Source organism: Electrophorus electricus, chromosome 17, assembly GCF_041902795.1.
Source record: "Electrophorus electricus isolate QZ-2024a chromosome 17, ASM4190279v1, whole genome shotgun sequence".
Classification (NCBI taxonomy): Eukaryota; Metazoa; Chordata; class Actinopteri; order Gymnotiformes; family Gymnotidae; genus Electrophorus; species Electrophorus electricus.
Genome location: NC_137513.1, coordinates 21,558,819 through 21,577,500, shown reverse-complemented (window position 1 = coordinate 21,577,500; position 18,682 = coordinate 21,558,819). Strand labels below are relative to the sequence as shown.

At 44.1% G+C, this 18,682-nt stretch overlaps 1 protein-coding gene across 7 annotated transcripts in view; it reads left to right on the top strand.

Moving 5' to 3' along the window:
* Window positions 1-18,682, top strand: part of nbeab (neurobeachin b) — a 189,152-nt gene that overhangs the window by 93,470 nt on the left and 77,000 nt on the right. For 6 of the 7 annotated variants that reach the window (XM_081700540.1, XM_081700539.1, XM_081700548.1 and 3 more), the window contains 2 exons: window positions 4,128-4,236; window positions 10,312-10,478. In XM_081700540.1, coding sequence (XP_081556666.1) covers window positions 4,128-4,236; window positions 10,312-10,478 — 276 coding nt within the window. Of the gene's footprint in view, window positions 1-221; window positions 421-4,127; window positions 4,237-10,311; window positions 10,479-18,682 lie in introns of those variants that run through there. The other variant, XM_081700544.1, reaches the window with a different exon arrangement.

The window sequence follows — 18,682 nt, the reverse complement described above, 5'->3', positions numbered from 1 at the left end:
AGCAAAGAGCCGCCATCGGCTCAAGATATCGATGTTTGTAAAAACTATGTGCCTCTACTACATCTGGGTCCCTGCCGTGCAAACATCGCTCCACCCCCACCCCCATCCCCACCCCCACCCCCACCCCCACAGATATAAGCCGGTCAGCAGTGACCCTCTGGCCAGGAACTGACCAGCGATGAACTGCGCTGAAGAGCGGCCTAGAAATCGTGCATGACAGCAGATGGGCTACAGTCTGTAACTGTAGGTGTGAAATGTACCTGCAGGACAGGTGAACATATTAAAGTGACCTGGTTAAGCGCGAGGTAGGTGTTTACAGCGAAGTGGGCAGAGAGAGATTGTGTCCCTCAAGCCTGCCAACCCGAGTCAGCGTCTGTTGTCTGGTCAGCGAGGGCGGTCAGCCACATGCTAACTTAGAAGGTGGGTGGGAGTGCAAATAGGAGAAGCTTATACTGTGAAAAAAGAGGGGCACCAGCCCAGTTCAGGAGAGCAGGAGTGACCTTTGACAGCATGTCACCCTGACCCTTTTTAAAGCCTCTATCACTCTGTGTGTGTGTCTCTCTCTTAAACATTTTTTATTTCTTCAGCCCATTTTCACTGATATCTGATCTGTAATCGTGTTACTGTACATTTGTATATGTGTGTGTGTGTGTGTGTGTGTGTGTGTGTTTGTAATGCGCCAGTCTGCCAGGTTTAGTCAGTCTGTTTTCTCCAGAGCTGATCAGGGTCGGCTCAGCCTGCATATCCATCTGTTGACCCATCTGTCCCCCTCACCCCATCCCACCCCACACACACACACACACACACACACACACACACACACCAACCAACCCACTCTTGGTGCTCTTGGACAGTGAGGCTGACTCAGCAGTGACAGACGCTGTCCAGGGTGCTGGCACGCCTGTCACTCTGCCCACTGTACAGCTGCAGTGGACACCTGTCCTGTGCGCTCCTTGTTTTTGCCTGGTTCGGCACGTGCTGAAGAGTCACTGGAACACAACAGGCACTAGCCTCTGGTTATCATCACTCGCAGTGCACCAGGCACACTATGGTTAGGCGAGCTTCAGTCCGAAAAGAAACCACAGCCTTGTTTCATGCACTGCAGCTTCAAATGTATGTCAGTAATGTCTGGGTGGAACATGTAGATTTAAGCGTCCTTGTCACTGAAACCAGCCTGCTTACAACATGAAAAAGTAGATTACAGGTCGATTATAACAAACAGAGATATCAGAGGCAGAGATAATATAACAAACAGATATCAGAGGCAGAGATATTATAACAAACGGGTATCAGAGGCAGAAATATTATAACAAACATATCAGAGGCAGGGATATTATAACAGATATCAGAGGCAGATATAACAACAAACATATCAGAGGTAGGGATATTATAACAGATATCAGAGGCAGAGATATAACAACAAACAGATATCAGAGGCAGATATATTATAACAACAAACATATCAGAGGTAGGGATATTATAACAAACAGATATCAGAGGCAGGGATATTATAACAGATATCAGGCAGAAATATAACAAACATATCAGATATCAGAGGCAGGGACATAACAGATATCAGAGGCAGAGATATTATAACAAACAGAGAGATCAGAGGCAGGGATAATATAACAAATAGAGATATCAGAGGCAGGCAAATGGCAAAGCCAAAAACAATCTGGATAAAAGGTAAATGATCAATAGCACAAAAAAAAAAAAACCACCCAAGAAAAATGGCTCAGAAATGTGGCTAAGACACAGGAGACTTCGTTGAGAGTCTGCAGGTGATGTCACACCTGTGTGTGAGGAGCAGTGGTGTGTAAGCAGTAGACTGGTGAGGTAGAATGTGTAACGGATCATTACCGTTACTTTTGGGGGGTTCTTTGGTGGTAGTATGACAGTGTGCCTACAGGGTCTTATGTTTTAATACATAGTGTATTGATATTATTTGAATTCTCTTATTTAAAGTGGCCAGTCAGTACCGGTATTCTTTGACTGTAAATTAGGTTCTCATACTGAGTTAATCAGACGAGTAGTTACACTGGACAATAACATTTGAGTTTTTTTGCTTCCTAAACTAAAATAGGTGTTTTATAGCACTTTTTACACTGAATTTGAATGTTTTTAGAATTTTCCTCTCGTGCATCATGATTTTAAGTGACAGGGAAATTAAATGAAATTTTACATAAATTATATATTTCTTATTCTTCAGTAAGGCTGGTGTTACACATAAAATGTATAGATGTACTTCTAAAATGGACAGATGTAGGTTCTGATTTTGGCTTATATTAGGCCTCAGGAACATCTCTCTTCAGAGTCCAGCACGGCGGGGCTTCACTTTCCTTGGTACTGCTTTACCACACGTGTACATAATGACATGTGAGTGCACTGGAACAAAACAACTACCTGCGATAGAGAGATTCTGGAAACATGTTTGGATTTAGTGTGCAAAAATACACAAAATCATCTTTGATCAGTGATTTGAAGGGATACTTGCTTCATTGTCGCTGATATTTGAGAAAACATGCAAGTTATGCATGTAGGTTCTGAAGTGAAACCCAGTGGATTATACCACATGTTTTTTTGGTGTCGTTTTGCTTTTTTAGCCCGTCACCCTTCAGAAAGGAATGGCGGTGACGTCGTCGGCACAGACGCAGTGAACACCAATAAAAAAAGCCACAGTAACAAAAATCCGTGAAGTGTAATTTACTCTCCGTCATCCCCAGGCCTCGCGTACGGAGGGTGGAAGTGTGTCCTACTTTTAATTCCTGCCTCATATTATTAGCAGGAAAAAGAGGTTGTTTACAGGCTGTTTTCCAGTTTGGGCTCAGAAAGCGAATTCAGAGCTTGTCACTTCAGGAGACACCAGCTGATGATGGATGCCGGCGCGGGTTAGACTTCTGCCTGGAGACAGAAGGAATTGCGGCCAATCGCATGCCCCGCCGAAACACGTTGGCCAGACATAATTAAAACAAAGCGGCCTGAATGGCATGTAAAACGGGCTGTAATCTGGAGAGGACGAGTGATGGAAATGAAATTTGAGGTTTGGGATGATGGTGGATGTGGGTGAGTTGAGCAGCGGAGTAATGACCGTCACTCACTAGAGGGTGAGCAAAGATATGGCTGTTATGCTGTTTGTTAAGGTTTTATAGCAGAAATAAACCTTACACATGGTGTATGAAATTGATTTTAATTGTTATGAACACCAGGCCAAGATAGATCATATTACTGGTGGGCGTCCGTCGAGTGCGTGTAATGGGGGGCACAGTCCGTACTTTGTCCATTATTGTCATTTACGTTTACGTATTTAGCAGACGCTCTTATCCAGAGCACCTTACGAAAGTGCTTTGTCATTTACTCATAGAATATATCCTAGGCAGTACAGTACCAATGAACTAGAATACTGTAGAAATACAGGGATCAATACTGATGCCTAGAAGTGCAAAATACATAAGCTCTATCTAGGACAACAATAAGCAATACCCTACAATAAGTACTAGAGTTTCAGTTAATCAATATAGGAGCAGGGTCAATAGTCATTTAAAATAATCCGTGAATAGACGGGTCTTCAGTCTGCGTTTAAGACTGCAGGGAGCTCTGCTGTCTGGAGTGCAAGCGGAAGTTTGTTCCCCCATCTAGGAGCCAGGACAGAAAATCTCGATGCTTGTTTTCCAAGATTCTTGAAGCATGAACCTCACGTAGTGAAGTACTCAGGGGTACGGATCGGGTTTTGACCATTGACCTCAGTTATGGAGAGGCTGGTCCATTTTTGGCTTTATAGGCAAATATCAAGGTTTTAAATCTGATGCGTGCAGCTACTGGCAGCCAATGAAGGGAGCGCGGCAGCAGAGTGACGTGATATTTTGTTTCATATACTGACACAAGTTGTATTACAGATCATATTTATCAGGTTGAATTACTATTGACTATTCAACATATTAAAGCGTATTAAAGAATTTCATGGCTAATATCACTATAGGTAATATCACTATAATTCCACTGTAATTCCGTCACTATAGTGAGATGAATGATATTACTATTAAGATCCCCCTCTCACAATACAGTTCTGTAGGGTATAACTGCTTTCCACTCCAGGAATATCCTTTCTGACTTTTTCTCCCCACTGCTAGACTCCTGTGCCACGCTATGAAGGACCACGTGGTGCGTGTGGCCAACGAGGCGGAGTTCATCCTGAACCGTCAACGGGCCGAGGACGTCCACAAGCACGCAGAGTTCGAGGTTGTATGAACTCCGATCCTCTCCGTGACGTTCTGGGCTGCTCTTTTATCTCTCCCTCTCTGATCTCACACCGCGGTTCTGTTCTGGATGTTCTTGGATGGTTCCTCTTCCTGCTCCAAAAAAAAAAAGAACACCCCGTAATAATATGTGTGTGTTCTCTCTGGGGCTCTAGACCTCGGTTCCTAATACTGAGAACCGCATACTGCCGTGAAATCTGCAACAGCAGCCAAATATTTGATAATGGCCACAATCTGTAATCCCTCGTAGCGATAATCTAATCCCAGGGGGACCAGGGATCCGTGGAGAAATCAGATTGTGTGAATCAGATATTGCTGTATGTGTAGCCTACATGAGAAAGATCGGGGCAACTGTGAAAATCCCCACGGAATCCGGCAGCAGCAGGGTGACCTGCTAATCCCCAGTTTTGTGCCTCCCAGCGGATATTAATCTACACATATTAACCCAGAAGAGAGAGATTTAATAATTTTGCTCCAATTTGCACATTAGCCCCTCTCACCAAATTACAGCCCAGTCTCTGAAGATAGCGCTGGCGTTACGTCTCAGGCTATTAGCTTCTAGTCAAGAGACTACAGAAAACAACTCATTAGGAGTTTAAGATGTGGGGAAAATGAAAGCTTAGCTAAAAAAAAAAGCTTTTATTTTATTTATTTAATTTAAATATTTATTTACTTGTTTAACCTGCAGCTATTAATGTGTAGAGCTATGGTTTTGGACAACACAGGAACACGTCATAACATCCGTGTCACATGCGTGCACGCACACATAGCTGCACACAGACCAGCCTTCGTGCACTTCCGCGGAGTCCACGAGCTCCTTATCTGCGACTGGCAGCCTCCTTTGTGCAGTTCTTTGATGTAGTGCTCTCCCGGAACCTTGACCCGCTAGATAAACCTCTGCAGACGGCTCGGCGGGCTGCGGTGGAGCAGCAGAACTCCTCCACCCGTCACGCCTCCACCCGCACACGCATCTCCTCCACCTTCCTCTCCACTTTATTACCGCCTCATCCGGACTGAAGATCTGGCAGGCGGATAAGACATTTTTACAATTAAACCGCTGTCACTTTTAACCCTCACATCCCTCTTGAAGTGATAAATAACGGTTGATATTTGTCAGTGCGTCGCGCGGTAAAGGGAAACGACACTGGGAGATTGAGTTATCGGCTCCTTGAAGAATACGTCGGCGTATAATATCTGACAGAATTCAAATATAAGGCAGGAAATTCAATTATGCCCCCCCCCCCGCCCCCAACCAACCAAGCTTGCCGCCCTCCCCCACCAAAGCTTCTGTTGGCAAATTAGATTTTGAATATTAGCCGGAGATGCCCCTGGGGGATGGGGGATGGGCACTGTGCAGTAAGACAATCTTATTTTAGCAGTGGCACTGAATCTTAGCATCTTCTTCACTCCGGAGAGTCCCGGTGAAGCACTCTCCACTTCCCGCAGAGCTTAGATCTGGACTGAGAGGCTGTGGAGGAAGCCCGTGCTTGTTTTAGCTTCAGTTTAAGCAAACCGAGCTCAAATGCAGAATCGGAAGTGTTTCATTCTTTTTCCCACAGTTCAGAGAGAGCTACACATTGCATTTGGCTTGTAGATATAGTTGCTAAGTTATTGTGCCTTGTTCAAGCCTGTGAAGTAAGTGGTCTGTATGAAGCATCAGAAAGGGTCGTGATATTGTGTATAAGGTGAAAAAGGTCAGCAACCCTAACTCATATAGATCAGATCCGACACGTGTCGTGAGGTACAATGGATTAGATCCGACGTGGCTATGTGTAATGATACTGTAGTTTCTGACTTTTGGCCTAACTCATATTGCAGTATAATGCTGTATCTCTTACGTCACTCTAATGACTTAACCATTAGCTTCTGCGACTTATCGTTTATGCCACACTGAAAATAATTACGAGTATGATGAATAAATATCTAGGATATGGACGATAACACATTTGCTATCATACTCCACATCATTCTATACAATACTCGGTATTTTTCTTTTATTTCAAGAACTCTTTCAAGTGGAATGCTCATGCTTTTATTATTATTGTTATTATTAGTTGTAGTAGACATGTTTTTTGTGTTTAAATGTTTTTTTAGAGTAGCATTTTTCAGTGCATTTTATTTTATTGTCAAGTTAGTTTTTCATAGTTAAATCAGTTTAGTCACATCACAGTCACGCAGGAGGAAGGTGGGTGAAGTGCGTAACTGCAAGCTCCTTATGTTCTGGCAGTAATGAACACATCTGTGAGTATTAGTAAATAAATGAACCCGTATCTGTGTGAGTACACTATTAGTAAATAAATGAACCCGTATCTGTGTGAGTACACTATTAGTAAATAAATGAACACATCTGTGTGAGTACACTATTAGTAAATAAATGAACACATCTGTGTGAGTACACTATTAGTAAATAAATGAACACATCTGTGTGAGTACACTATTAGTAAATAAATGAACACATCTGTGTGAGTATACTATTAGTAAATAAATGAAGACATATCTGTGAGTATGCTATTAGTAAATAAATGAAGACGTATATCTGTGTGATTATGCTATTAGTAAATAAATGAACACGTATCTGTGAGTACGCTATTAGTAAATAAATGAACACGTATCTGTGTGAGTACGCTATTAGTAAATAAATGAACACGTATCTGTGTGAGTACACTATTAGTAAGTAATGAACACGTATTTGAGTACGCTATTAGTAAGTAATGAACACGTATCTGTGTGAGTATACTATTAGTAAATAAATGAAGACGTATCTGTGAGTATACTATTAGTAAATAAATGAAGACGTATCTGTCTGAGTATACTATTAGTAAATAAATGAAGACGTATCTGTGTGAGTATGCTATTAGTAAATAAATGAACATGTATCTGTGTGAGTACGCTATTAGTAAGTAATGAACACATATCTGTGTGAGTACACTATTAGTAATGAACACGTATCTGTGTGAGTATACTATTAGTAAATAAATGAACACATCTGTGAGTATACTATTAGTAAATAAATGAAGACTATCTGTGAGTATGCTATTAGTAAATAAATGAAGACGTATCTGTGTGAGTACGCTATTAGTAAATAAATGAACACATATCTGTGTGAATACACTATTAGTAAATAAATGAACATATCTGCGTGAATACACTATTAGTAAATAAATGAAGATGTATCTGCGTGAATACACTATTAGTAAATAAATGAAGACGTATCTGCGTGAATACACTATTAGTAAATAAATGAAGACGTATCTGCGTGAGTACACTATTAGTAAATAAATGAAGACGTATCTGCGTGAGTATACTATTGGTAAATAAATGAACACATCTGTGTGAGTATACTATTGGTAAATAAATGAACACATCTGTGTGAGTATACTATTAGTAAATAAATGAACACGTATCTGTGTGAGTACACTATTAGTAAATAAATGAACACATCTGTAAGTATACTATTAGTAAATAAATGAACACATCTGTGAGTATACTATTAGTAAATAAATGAAGACGTATCTGAGTATACTATTAGTAAATAAATGAAGACGTATCTGTGAGTATGCTATTAGTAAATAAATGAAGACATCTGTGTGAGTATGCTATTAGTAAATAAATGAACACGTATCTGTGTGAGTACACTATTAGTAAGTAATGAACACGTATTTGAGTACGCTATTAGTAAGTAATGAACACGTATCTGTGTGAGTACACTATTAGTAAATAAATGAACACATCTGTGAGTATACTATTAGTAAATAAATGAAGACGTATCTGTGAGTATACTATTAGTAAATAAATGAAGACGTATGTCTGAGTATACTATTAGTAAATAAATGAAGACGTATCTGTGTGAGTATGCTATTAGTAAATAAATGAACATGTATCTGTGTGAGTATGCTATTAGTAAGTAATGAACACATCTGTGTGAGTACACTATTAGTAATGAACACGTATCTGTGTGAGTATACTATTAGTAAATAAATGAACACATCTGTGAGTATACTATTAGTAAATAAATGAAGACGTATCTGTGTGAGTACGCTATTAGTAAATAAATGAACACATATCTGTGTGAATACGCTATTAGTAAATAAATGAACACATATCTGCGTGAATACACTATTAGTAAATAAATGAAGACGTATCTGCGTGAATACACTATTAGTAAATAAATGAAGACATATCTGCGTGAGTACACTATTAGTAAATAAATGAAGACGTATCTGCGTGAGTACATTATTAGTAAATAAATGAAGACGTATCTGTGTGAGTATACTATTAGTAAATAAATGAACACATCTGTGTGAGTATACTATTGGTAAATAAATGAACACATCTGTGTGAGTATACTATTAGTAAATAAATGAACACGTATCTGTGTGAGTACGCTATTAGTAAATAAATGAACACAAATCTGTGTGAGTACGCTGTTAGTAAATAAATGAACACATCTGCGTGAGTATACTATTAGTAAATAAATGACATCTGGGTGAGTATACTATTAGTAAATAAATGAACACGTATCTGTGTGAGTACGCTATTAGTAAATGAACACATCTATGTGAGTACGCTATTAGTAAATAAATGAACACATCTGCATGAGTATACTATTAGTAAATAAATGAACACGTATCTATGTGAGTATACTATTAGTAAATAAATGAACACATCTGTGTGAGTATACTATTAGTAAATAAATGAACACGTATCTGTGAGTATACTATTAGTAAATAAATGAACACGTATCTGAGTATACTATTAATAAATAAATGAACACGTATCTGTGTGAGTATACTATTAGTAAATAAATGAACACGTATCTGAGTATACTATTAATAAATAAATGAAGACGTATCTGTGTGAGTATACTATTAGTAAATGCTGGAGGGAGAAAAAGAAGGGAGTTGTATCCAGATTGCTGGATGCTAAGAACAAAAGGGTAGAAGGGTACAGACTTACACACACACACACACACACACACACACACACACACACACACACACACACACACACACACACATACACACACTGTTCATACATATACACACTCTCTTCATACACACACACACACACACACAGTGTTCATACATATACACATTCTCTTCATACACACACGCACACACACACACTGTTCATACATGCACACACACACACACACTGTTCATACATATACACATTCTCTTCATACACACACACACACACACTGTTCATACATACATACACACACACACACACACACTGTTCATACATAGACACACTCTCTTCATACACACACACACACACACACACACACACACTGTTCATACATACATACACACACACACACTGTTCATACATACACACGCACACACACACACACACACACACACACACTGTTCATACATAGACACACTCTCTTCATACACACACACACACACACTGTTCATACATACATACACACACACACACTGTTCATACATACACACGCACACACACACACACACACACACACACACACACTGTTCATACATAGACACACTCTCTTCATACACACACACACACACTGTTCATACACACATGCTGTTTGTACACACTATTCATACACACACACAATGTTCATGCATCCACACACACTCTTCATACACACACGCACACACACACGCTGTTCATACACACATGCTGTTTGTACACACTATTCATGCACACAGACTGTTCACACACACACGTCTTGCACACATCGTGCATTCATCATACGTTCAGTGCACCTTTTGTTAACCTTTTAAAGGTGTGTTTCGTAATTATTAATCTTAATAAATATTTTTATTCTGTACCGTATTCAGTAACTTCACAGAAACAGACAGCTATGTGAGGAGTGAGTATCTGGACTGACCATCAGGCCATGGTGGTTTGAATGTTTAGGCCAACTAGGACAGATGAAAATGAAAACAACTGTTTAAATTATTCTAACCTATACTTAACATATTAAAGATTTATTGACATTACAAAATCTAGCCCTCTGTACCATGTAACTCTCCTTCTCTGTGTTTCTACACACTGCACGCTCTCTTCTCGCCTCTCCCAGTCCAACTGTGCCCAGTATGCTGCAGACAGGAGGGAGGAGGAGAAGATGTGTGACCACCTGATTGGTGCTGCCAAGCACCGTGATCATGTGACAGCCAATCAGCTGAAGCAGAAGATTGTCAACATCCTCACCAACAAACATGGCGCATGGGGGGCACTGGCTCACAGGTACGCCTCTGGGTGTTTTGTATGGTTGGGCACAGCTGAGACGTAGATGCTTTTCTGTGTTCGTGTGTGTGTGTGTGTGTGTGTGTGTGTATCTGTGTGTCTGTGTGTGTACCATGTCTGGTTGTCTTTGTTGTTACGGAATCTTGACATTGCCCTCTTGAGGTCTGCTCAGCTGTCAGGGAAAGTACTTGCACTATTACCTGTATCTTGCGCACACACACACACACACACACACACAGCTGTAGTGTGACTGCTATTTAATGTCATTTTCTTGCTCTCCACCAGGGTCAGGCTACAGGTCAGCAAACTCAATTACCACAACCGACCACTAAATCCCAGGAGACACATCATTGGTGGTCAGGTTGTGTGTGTGTGTGTGTGTGTGTGTGTGTGCGTGTTTGTGGGAGTGCATGTTCGTGAGACCCATACCGGCCCCCTTTTCATTCACACAGCAGTACACCTGGTGGTCATTAGACTGCTCTTATGGGCCCTGTTTAAAGAGACCCGAGTCCCAACAAATGTTGTGTACAGACGTACAGACATGTTTATATACAACGATCAAAGAACAAAACTCCAAAACACGAACCATGGAACAGGTTTCCCTCAGGGGACGTGGAGGCATGAATTAAAGCAGAATTTTCCAATCTAAACTCTAAAACAGCACACACGTTTTGCAAAATCCTACGGATAAGGTTTATATCCTAGCCAAGCTGCCCAGTGCATGATTGGAGGTACTTAATCCAGCAGTTGTCTGCCGGGTTGGAATTAACCGCCGACTACTGAAGTAGACGCTCTTTGAGTGTTTCCAAACACACCGTAAATGTTGACTCACGGATATATGTAAATCTAACTACCATTCGTGTTCAGCCAAGATGTCAGTGTGATGCAGAGAAAGTCCAGGACACGCACACACGCCACACGTGCACAGTCACCGTCACCCCGTGCACACACCGTCATGTGCACTCGCACACGCACTCGCGCACGCACTCGCACACGCACTCGCGCACGCACTCGCACACGCACTCTTCGCTGTTATTTGCTCTGCTTGCTAAAACAGTGGCTGTGGATTTCTTTATTAAATTTTAGCAATGCGCCACAGATGGCAGGAAACATCCGCTATGGTGCCGTGTTTACTCTCACTGATGGGGAACGTACGGCCAATCACAGTGCGAGGGAGAGGCACTCTGCCTTTACGGGGCTTTAGTTTCAGGCTTTTCAAACAGTGAACGCGTTGAGGGACGTGTCTGATTTTTGGACATTTCGTCTGAAGCTCACTTTCGAAGGTGGATGGCATATCGTGTAGATCGTTTGAGTGCGATTTTTTTTTAACCCTGTTTCTAGTACTAATTTGCGGAGGGTTTCTCCGCCCATAGATCACTTACTGTGTAGATGTGGGGTCATTGTTATAACTGAGCAAACTTGTGTGCTCGCATTCAATAATTCTTTTTTTTTGTTTTTGTAAAAATAGAGAATTGTACAGAAAACTCCTGTGTGAGAAACACAGTATAATAGAACAGAACATCTGAGGTTAGAGCAAGCAGACCCCTTCTCCTGATTTACTATCACACTCCACCGTAGAGCCGTTTGTATGTAGATATGGGTGTCGTGTATCGATATGCGCACAACAGAGGACCAGGGAGGGGAACACCAGTTGCGCATTATTATTAAACAAGTCATAATTACAATTTTTACATAACTCAAGATTATTCAAGCACCCGCTTTCTGTGGAAATGTACAGATCCCCTGAGTGTTTGTTTTGGCAGCGACGTGTTTGTTTCTATAATGCATGTTGTATACAGAGTTAGTATTTTGTCCTCTGTATTCCATCATAACACTGTATTCCACCGCAGAGCCGTTGATTTTGTCATTAATCCCTTTTGCACTATAGAGTTATATATAGCTATGCTTGTGCTCGGGTTGCGGCAACATATTGTTTGGAATTCTCTGCGAGCTCCCTGGCTTAGTCAAATATTTATAGAACTCACCTTGGAGGTCCCAACATTTGCATGGAGACAAAAGGTTATTGAGCTGTGTAGCGTAGTAAATGGTACCATAGAAGTTCCTGCAAATTCAAATGTAATGGTAACCTGCTGGTGAAGAAAAATGATGCAATATGCCCTGAGCTTAAGGCAGTGTTTCAGCTTAGTCTTATTCAATGCTACATTAACTTTCCCATTTATGCTGCTCCTGTAAAATAGAATGCCCCCTAGGTGTTATGAGTGTGTGTGTGTGTGTGTGTGTGTGTGTGTGTGTGTGTGTGTGTGTGTGTGTCCCTCTTGGTTTGAAAATTTATTTGTGTCAAAGTGTCTTAATTTTTTTTTTTTTTTTGTCTTTGAGCATGGATGCCCTCAAATTGCTTTTCTCTTTGTGTGTCATACTTCGGCCTGGAGAGACTTGCAGGAATATTGATAGTTTGCACGAGCACCCCCCCCCCCCCCCCAACACATGGCCTGCTCAGAGATGCAGCTCGCTCAGAAAACACAGACCTTTTTTTGGTGCGTTCACGGATCTTTGGATTCCTCTGCGGTGCTAAAAAAATTTCCGGCCAGTCCGGCGAAGGAGAGCGGCAACCCTTCCAGGTTATTGGCCGGACCGGCGTGGGTAGGGGGAGCATGGGGCGCTTAACGTCCCGCCTACAGTGGCCGAGTCCCTCGGAGCCTCTCGCACATGGCGGGGTGAACCAGCCTTCACAGCGCGGAGGGACTCACGTTCGATCATAGTCTACGCTTGCCTGATGATGAATGTCCCCCGCATTGAGTCACCATCAGAAAATCAATACTTTTCAAATTGAAACAGTATAGGGTTCTATTGATCTGGGCCGGTAAATCAAAACAAGAAGGCTGTGATAGGACTCGGGTAGACAGCTCCGAGCCCAGTAATGACACACTATCAATTTTAGCTTTGCACTGATAAATCAAGTTGAAAATTGGATGTCAGTCCCTCCCTCCCTGCACCTTTCCCTAGCTTGGAGGGAGTTATTTTCCCTGCCCTCCTTCCCGCTTCTGTTGACCCCTGACCTCTGCCAGCGGATTATAAAGTTCAGGCGTGTCACCAGAATGGAGGCATCAGACGGAGCGTTAGAATTAATGACGTTTTTAAAAAAAAAAGAAAAGCTGAAATCGAAAAATCATGAGACTCGCGTGCCATTGGCCTCCACTCCAGTCAGCCCGACAGTTTTATAAACAAACGGCGCAGAAGCAGCCATTTGGGCTTTTCTCTCCTCCATAGTTTAGCATGTCTTTCCTGGCAAAGAGAAAACAAATGCTGAGGTTTTTTGCTTCTTGCGTCTTCCTCTGCAGAGACAGTGCGTCGTTAGCTGAGCAGCTGGTAGTTTCTCCAGCCATTCTCTTGGCCGGAACAGCAAGCACCTGTTCCGAAGAACAGGAGGGGCAAGTCGGTTGAGCCCTAAAAAACAGCTGAGTCACTTAAAATGGAGTCTAAAGAGAACAAAACAAAACAGGAAGGTGAGTTGCTTTGCGGGTCTGCTGTGGCGCACTGTCCTGCTTCCGCTCCCGCTCACGCCGGGCCTTTCCGAACGCTGTCACATAAACACAGGATTAACGGAGCCGATTCCCACCGGCTCCGCCGCTGAGCTCCGCCCCCCCCGAGCCTCACGGCCCCACTTCCGGCATCGGGCGAGGTTCGGATTACTCCAGCAGGGCCTCACCCAGTGGAAACGTGGCGGCGAAAGCCGTTATGACACCTCCACCTCCACCCCTCCCGGCCGGCCCGCCTCGACGTCAGCGACCTGGCTGACAGGTGACGGAGGGCCGCAAGACCTTAACTTAACCCGACTTGAGTATCGATTGTCAAAGCCTTCTCTTGTATAATTACTTTTTCGCGTCAGGGATTGGGGGGTGGGGTGGATGAGAGAGACAGAAGGTAAGTGGGAAACAGAGGAAGAGGGAGACGTGGAGGGTGAGGAGGCGGCTATTGATCCGCGGAGAAGCGAACAGGGAAGATGCTGTTTCCCTTCACTAACAGTGGGCTCGGGGTGTATGTGATATATGGCAGCTATCTGCTCCCAGATAATAACTTTCTGATGAAACCGAGCCTTCAGTCACTTGCTCCCAGCCTAACCGGTGTCACCGGGCCACAGAACGACAGCGAGAGAGAGATTGAGGGAGAGAGTGAGACAGTTAATGTTAGAGGCTACAATGGGACTTGGTCCTGGTCAAATATCTCCTGCAGGAATCTGTGAAGATGTTTGCTGTGTTATTCAATTCTGAATAAGGAGGGGTTGAAGCGATCCCAGAAGGTAGCGGAAACCTCCTTGGCTTCTATTGGCTGGAGAAAACGTTCCGGAAAACCTCGCTAGACGCACCTTAACTTTGCCATGACTTTCCAAAAAAACAACAAAAAAACCTCTCTTTGTAATTATTTTGCAGCTAAAAGAGGGCACGTGACAGGAGACCTTGGGACACCTTGGGTGCCTTCCGCAGGTTCACTTTGTGCAGATCTATCCAAACACGCACTACAGCTTAACAAGCATCCACCCACACACACACACACACACACACACATCTCACATCTCGTCGTGTTTTATGCCAGTGTGATCTTACACTCCTCCGTTTGCCTAAACCACCCCCCCCCCCATCATAACAACGCCGGCTTCTTTTACAAGCCTGAGAGTCAGCGTCAGAGCGGCTGCGTGTCCACTTGGCGTAGAAGGACCTCAAGCGGGTCCGTTAGTTTGTTGTAGTACTTACGCACACAGGCCTCGTCGCTCTGTTGTTGACCTACATGTGAGGACTTCCCGGGGGCGTGCCTGACCTCGCCGTCGGGGCTAATTATCTCGGCCTGGACTCCACCCAGTCCCGCTCCGGGAGGGTGGGCAGTGGTGGAAATGGATGACTCATCAAAGCGGACGAGAAGGGGTATCTGACCCACGCTCGGACGCTCTCCTTCAGACTGGACGGGCTTGCTGGGCCTTTTCCGAGTCTCCGTGCTGCCCCTCCATGCTGTTTTCCGTTTTCCGCCCAGTTTAACCAGGTCTTGCATTTCCATGCTGGTTTATCCTGTCAAATGCAGAGCGAGCGATAGACATCGGAAGCCAACATGTGCGAATTGAGCGAAAATAATCTCCCTCCCCCCCGAATTTATAGCGTACTTTGAAAAAGAAAAATTTGAGTGATGTCCACCAGCATATGGTAACCAGTTGGCTTGTGACGATGTGATGGGAAGCTTTGCCCAATTCTGTTGAACTGTGTCCATTGCAGTTGGGGGGGGGGGGGTATCAGATATGTGTGTGCTTAGAAATTAGTGTATTTTCAACTGGCTGGGGAGGAACAGTATCACAAGAGATTTTCAAAGGAAACGTATTTCCTTCGCACATGGCCTTTCATCTGTGCATGCGTGTGTGCGTGTGTGTGTGTGTGTGTGTGTGTGTGTGTGGTAGAACCAGAATTAATCACATAGACTGTAGCTCAGTTAGGCTGCAGGAAAGGTGGTACAGTTCCGGCGGGGGCGTGACAGCCGAGCGCGGCTGTGCTTAGCGTCGTTCGCACACAGGACATGGCACATGGCAGCGTGGCCCTGAGAGTACACAGCACCCTGCGTTTGCCCGTCATTACCGGCACTTACTCTAATTACGCCCCATTTCGCTCCCCAATGGAAGCGTTTAAGCAGAATGCAATGGCATCTTATTGAATTTCACTGCTGTTCTTTTTCCCTTCATCAAAAGCCTTTCTGTGGGGTCCAATTAGCTGTTGCCACAGCAATGCCGCCTTTATTGGTCTTTGATTTGTTGCTGGGTCATATTTTATAGTAAGTGTCCCAGGTGATTAGACTGCTAACCACCGCTGTATTTTCTGCAATTAGTATCAATTTCTCTTTCAAACCTGGCTTATGATTACAACAACATGTCCATCCTTCTCTGGCTTTTGTATTGTTCACTTCTTCAGTTAGAATTTATGTGTTTGGTTCTATTTGCGTCCTTTTGGTTTTTTTTTGAAAGACCATAATCTTAGATACGACGCAGTGTAGGTTGTGCAGCATCTCAGAACTCCTCCTCCTAAATATACGAGGCCTGCACAGGAGGCGCAGTCGCAGAAGGACGTTCCAGACCACAGCGGCACGATCATCCATCTCGGGGCACCGCCCCGTCTCCGCGGTACCGGCTGCGAATCGCAGCCCACCCCCGCTGCCCCCAAACAAGCTGCCCTCGCCCCACCTTAAACGTCGCGGATTTTTTGATGGAATTGTTAGCGTCTCTTTTATTTTACCACTTTGCCTCTCGAGCCTGAATCACAGCTGTCGGCCCTTTACGGCCCTGAGCAAACACGCGCTGCTCCCCGCGGACACGGGAGCACTGAATCTCCGCCGTCTGCCGGGACGAGGGCCGTTATTTATCCAGCTCCGGCTGCGGGAGGGCAGCATGCCTACTAGTGTGCACTTGCGCTCTTTTGTTGGTAATGACCGTGCCGCCGCTCGGCCGAGAGTTCTGGTTATTTGTGCCGGGGAAATTAGCTTTTAAAATGCAGTTGGAAATCCATTTGGTTGATTGATGGGCGACGTGGCTAATAAATTTGAGCGGCACGCGAGCGGGGCGGGCCCACCGCCATCCTTTATGTCTGTCAGGAGACACGTGGTCAGTAAAGTGGAGTGAATCAGGAGCTCGTTCTGGACAGTGATTGCCGTTTAGATGAAACGGCCGTCAGTGCTGCTCGCGATACAGTGGCGCGTGAGGAGCGGAGAGGGGGACTTTTCTTTTAACACTTTTATTCATGTGTTGAGTCCTAGCACAGTTCAAAAAGATTTCAGCTCAGAAGTAAACACAGTGGAGCAGTCTCATGTGGAGATGTGTGGCGTTTTCAGGGGCCGTATCCTTGCTGGTACCGCTTAAAGGGTACCAACCAAGCCTGTGTTTCCTGTTCTTTGTTTTAGGATGATGCTCAAGTGTTTTTGCGTGTTTGTTTGTTTACATTTTTTGAGTTTTTGTGCTGGTTTTTGTTTTTTACGATATTCTATTTTGCACTCTGCACAAAAACTCTTTCAGAATGTGGCACGCTCAAATGCCACGAATGTCACTCCAGAGCGTCACCTCGTCATCACAGACCAGTCCAGTGCGTTTCAGCATTCCAAAGCATTTTTCAAACCCGAATGTTCCTACAGGAGGCCCACCCAGTCCACAGTGAGGTTCGGGGGGTGGGGGGGGGGATCTGAGCCAGACCACCCCGGGTGAGCAGACACTCGTCACGGCACTCCTGCAACACGTGATGTCTGGCCTGATGTGGACCACGCAGTGTAACGTATCCCTGGACCCCCTGTTCTTCACTCATCAGAAACCGCTCGCAAAGTAAAAGCATACGGGAGGAGAGACAGGCCGAAGGAACCGACACGCTGTCTTCAGACACCTTTCAGTTTATCTTCTCTGCTTGTGTGTGTGTATGTGGGTTTTTTTATTTTATATCTTTTTATTTATTTATTTTTATTTATTTTTTTTGCACAGTTTAGTATTTAATTCCCCTTTTCTCCGCGGAGGAACAGCAAACGCTCAGGGCTTCAAGGCGAGCGAGTGTCAAAGAGAACCGGATTCGTCACGTGTGTCCCGGGACTGCTGCTCAGTCGCCTTTGAAGCCCACCCGGATACCCCCGCGCTCCTGCTCGCAGCCAGATTTGGGGGTTATAATCTCAAACACCGAGCGCTCGGCTGCCTCTGCTGGATTTGCATTTTTTCATGCCGTAATCTCGCGTTTACAACGTCATTTAGGCATTTTTGGCCCCTCTGTCTCCTGACGTCTCATTCCGGCAGCCTCTCCCAGGGCCGAGATTGACAGCAGACAAGCCCCCCCGGGCGCCGCGCTCTGCGTTTCATCTCCTGCCACGTGATGAACCTTTGGCATACAACTCATGCATGCAAGCACGCTTTATTCCAGCAGACACACACACACACACACACAGCCGCTTGATTGATGCTAAACTGAGAATGATCTCTCAGCGCTGTCAGAGGCCAGCTAAGTCTCTGGAGCGTTCCGATATCCTGACATTTGTTAGATATATTCAAACAACGGCGCGCAGGCCTGGATGATGGGTTCTTTGTGCCGTAATCCTGCGGTAATCTGTTTAGGCAGCAACACTGTTACGGCACGCTTTGGAGAACCTCCACACCATCTAGCCCGTAGCTGGAGGTACTTCTTTTATAAATGGCTGCTTCCTGTTTTGAAGTGAGTGGGCTGGTTTTGACTCCTGTTTGTATTTCTTTC